The sequence below is a fragment of the Dipteris shenzhenensis genome, chromosome 11, assembly GCF_047967505.1.
Source record: "Dipteris shenzhenensis isolate YYH24624 ecotype China chromosome 11, Dip_SZ_1.0, whole genome shotgun sequence".
Classification (NCBI taxonomy): Eukaryota; Viridiplantae; Streptophyta; class Polypodiopsida; order Gleicheniales; family Dipteridaceae; genus Dipteris; species Dipteris shenzhenensis.
Window position 1 is genome coordinate 29754781 of NC_141606.1, and position 4076 is coordinate 29758856.

The 4076-nt window shown below is 44.2% G+C and overlaps 1 protein-coding gene across 1 annotated transcript; it reads left to right on the top strand.

Annotated features, from left to right (window-relative positions):
* The first annotated feature begins 1438 nt into the window (after positions 1–1438).
* Positions 1439–3684, top strand: LOC147896879 (trihelix transcription factor PTL-like). The gene is made up of 3 exons (XM_087381994.1): positions 1439–1569; positions 1697–1767; positions 1889–3684. Exon 3 carries the CDS (start codon positions 1897–1899, stop codon positions 3274–3276), a length of 1380 nt encoding a protein of 459 aa, XP_087238120.1. The 5' UTR covers positions 1439–1569; positions 1697–1767; positions 1889–1896; the 3' UTR covers positions 3277–3684.
* The last annotated feature ends 392 nt before the right edge of the window (positions 3685–4076 follow it).

The following is a 4076-nucleotide window of genomic DNA, read 5'->3' on the forward strand; positions in this document are numbered from 1 at the left end:
AAGCTAAGAAATGCTTATTGTAGAATTGACAATACACCTGTGTAGTAGGTTGAGTCAAGATTATTAGAGTTACTTGATGCCAAATTGTTTGAAGAAAAGGTGGTGAATCTCCAACATAATATTCTTTAATTTTAATTATAGGTCACTTTGTGTCTAAGCAAGTGTGCTTAGAAGTAATGAGATTTTGGATCCACGTGCAAAGATAGTATCTACCAAATGGCTATGCTATTGTAGTCAAACACCTTTTCTAAGGAAGTGGATGCATCCATGTTTATGGTGAGCATCATAACTTGGATGAGTTGCTTAAGTTCTCCAATGGGGTTGGATTCTAAAGTTCCTTAGGGTTTGAATTCATGGCTCATGAGACCTTGCAACCAACTTGCTTTGTTATTGTCTCATCTCAATCTCCATGCAACCTACCTTAGCATTTGCATGGTGACCTCTCGCTGCACATATGTGCCTTTTCTTTTGGCATGGTGGCCATTTTGGTATTATGGCGTCTATTTATGCATATGCGTCGTACCTTTTGATATGATCTCTGTGTTAGTGCATAATACAATAAGAATGCTGAAAATTGAGAGCCCAAAATGAGTAGCTTTCTTTTATGGAGATTAGTTTACAAAGCTAGGCTAAAACTGCCTTTTAGTAACCCAACGCACTTAAAGAACTGTTTGCTTCCTCTTCGTAGCGCTTATTAGTATATTAGGAGGCAGTGCGCCACTTGTGCACTCTCTTTTTCTTTTTCTTGGGGATAAACTTGCGAGCTTTTATTAACGGTGGATTATTAATGGCGAATGGTCAAACCCAAAAAGATACCAAATTGCAAACAAGCTTTTTTTTTAAAAACCCATTTGGCTCTATCTACGAGCACCCTAACCGTTGCAAGACTCGAGCAAGGGCCACTGCCACCGCGGTAAGCACGAAGCCGTACCACTGGGATGCCGCGTCGGGGGGGGTCTAGTAGACCAATCCGTAAGAGGGGGACGACTTTCACGAACTATGTGATTTTTCGGAGAAATCTTCAGATTTTCGTCTTTTGGATGGTTTTATCCGGAGCTCCTTTCGAAAGGAGGGAAACCCCAAAATTAGGTCGGCCAAATTCCCAGATTTCCCTCTTTTCCATGATTTTTTCAGAAGCCTCTCCCTCCGAATAAGGGGAAATCCCCACTCCCGAATAAGGGCTCTCTTTCTCGGATTGAGTTTTTTATGCCGAACATTTTCTCCTATTTGAGGACGAATTTTAGATCCTGATGCCGACGTATCTGACCGAGTTAAATAGCTATTGTGCACAAACGACCGAGGCAAACCAATGTGAGGTTAAATGCAAAGTGGAGGAGGGGGACGAATGGACGGATAATGCTAAGTTTGTCGGCAACCAAAGTGGAGGATGTCCCCTAAAACTGGAGGGAGATGCTATATTTGTCGGGAACAACCAGATCTAGCAACATCATCATCGTATAGTGTGCTCTTACAGAAGATGTTCCTGTTTTCGTTGCCGATTCTTAGTTTTCATCATCAGCACCAGCTGCCGTGAATTTTTCTGTTCTTGGCTCTCCACATCTTTTCATGGTTTGCTCCAATTCTATCATGCTATCGAATTTGCGTTTTTCGATGCTTTTTGTTGTCGCTCTTACCTTACCTTTTGCGAACGATTTCAGACCTCTCAGAGCTCACAAGATTTGACCTGTATTTTCAGTTCTTCCGCTGCTTCTTACCGTCCCTGCCCCCGCGAAATCGCGCTTTTCAAACGCTTACTGGGTAGAGAGGGTAAGTGGAAGTTGCATTTTTGGCTCACAGACTCCGTGCAGAAAAATTGGTGCAGCCTCTCTGCGTCTCGTTATCTCGTTGACATTTCATGGTACGACTGTTACAACCGTTTGTTTTGCAGTGTTGCTCATGGCTTCCATGGCTTCCGTGCCTTCTCTACCCCTGGAAAATGGTAATGGTAGTTCTCTTTGCCATGGTGGCCATGAGTCTCGAGATATACATGAGTCCCAGAGGATGCAAGACGAGTCCTTTCAGAGCCCTTCCCTGGTCACTCCCCTTGCTAGTGCTTTTCCCCCAGTCGGTTCCGCTGTTCTTTCCGTCCCTTACATGACGTCCTTCTCAGCCCAGCACTGCATCTCCCCCGAGGCCAAAATTGTTCTGAATGGGGGCAATAGTCTAGTGGCAGAGGGTGAATTAGATGTCGAGGAGGAGAAGAGACGTGATAGGGAACACAAGAAGAGGTCAAAGAATTGGACGAGGCCAGAGACTTTGAAGCTTATAAGGCTTAGGACCGAACTGGCTCCAAGGTTTGCTAGGACTGGTCGAAAGAGTGAGTTGTGGGATCAAATTGCCATAGCATTGCGACAAGACCAGTTTTTTAGGGATGCACAGCAGTGCAGAGATAAATGGGAGAAACTCATGGCAGGATACAAGGAAGTACGGGATGGACTAAAGGAACGGGAGGACAATCCTTTTTATGAAGAGCTGCACCTTCTACTTTCAGGAAAGGCATCGAGACAAGACAAAGAAAATCTATTCTTCCCACATGAGAACGAAAATGGAGCTGGAGCCCAGCAAGCGGTTTTAGACAGTGCAGCAAAAGATGTAGATAAAGAAGGCTTGTGCATGAAGAGAGAAGGTAGTATTGAGGAAGACGATGTTTTAGACAGAACCCCTTTGCGCAAGAGAAAAAGGGGCCCAAAGTATGTGGCCGTCACAGATCTCCATGCCGTTCAGACATTGCTTGAGACGGTGATCTCCAGACAGCAGAAGTTTTTCAGAGAATTCCTTGATGCCATGGAGCGGAAGGAGCAGCTTCGAGAGCAGATGAGACAAGAAAGAGAGGAGAAATGGAGGGCAGAAGAGCGGGCTCAAAGGTGTGTTTTCAATAATGCCATGATAGTACTCACTCAAAAGCTTGTCGGTGAAAGGGTTGGTGCAACATCTAATTTTTCTGCCCCTTTAATTTGCAATCCTGTGGCTCATCAAGGGCCCATGAAGCGATCAAAAAACTGGAAAAGAGGGGAGGTTTTGCAGCTTATTAAGCTCCGAGGAGAGATGGAGGCCAAGTTTTCGAAGTCTATGAGGAGAGCTGCACTTTGGGAAGAACTTGCCGAAGTTCTAGCAACTCAAGGAATCAATCGAGATGGAAAACAGTGTCGGGAAAAGTGGGACAAGCTTATGTCTGAGTATAAGGATGTTGTTGATGGGAAAAGGGATCAAGATGATAGCCCCTATTTTGCAGAGCTAACAGCAGTTGTTGGTGGCCGGCCTGGAGAGGCTGGATAATTATCAACAAAGATGACGCTCACAAAGCATGTGCTTTTCCAATATGTATATGTATATACACACCAAATATACAATCACAGATGTGATGGATTTGCCTTTGTAGACTGGACATCAGTGCGGTGCGGATGGTGTCTCCTTTTGGATGTGAAGCTTCCAGAGATGAAGGGGGCCCTGAAGAGCATGTTCTTTATCTGCAAGCTGCAGCAACCTGAGATGGTTCACTACGAGGACTAGGTTGTTGGCCGTATTGAAGGAGAGATCCCTGTGCAGATGGCACTCTTGTTGCAAAGCTTAAATAGTTTTTATATATAGGCAGGCTGTGTACCAAGAGTCTTTGCATTCTATAGTGATTGTGGGAACGCTAAGGGAAGGTTTTTGAATTCAAGCTAGGTATCTCTGATTCAACTTTCGCATTTCTTTCTTTTAAAGTTTGACCATTTGTAGAGTAGTTTAGGGACTGCATAGCTAGACATTGCAACCAGCTAATAGTATCTAAGAGTTGGGTGTTTCAGGACACGGCTTGTTCAGAGTACATGTGCCTATAGCAGAGATTTTTTGTGTAGTGCATCGTGGGAACTCTTTTGTAGGGATTCCAAAGTGGCAATCCCTTTAAACTTGGGCTTTGTTGGTCTCCTGCATTCCTTGTCTTTCATACGCAGTAGCACCATTCTATGTTCCCAACAGTCTAGCTTCTTAGTTTGCCCTTGCAAGAGATTTTGAGATGCTATAGGAGTGACTATTTATTCATGACACTTAGTTTCCCATGTTGAATACAGGACGGTGACTAAAGCGAGTCTTAA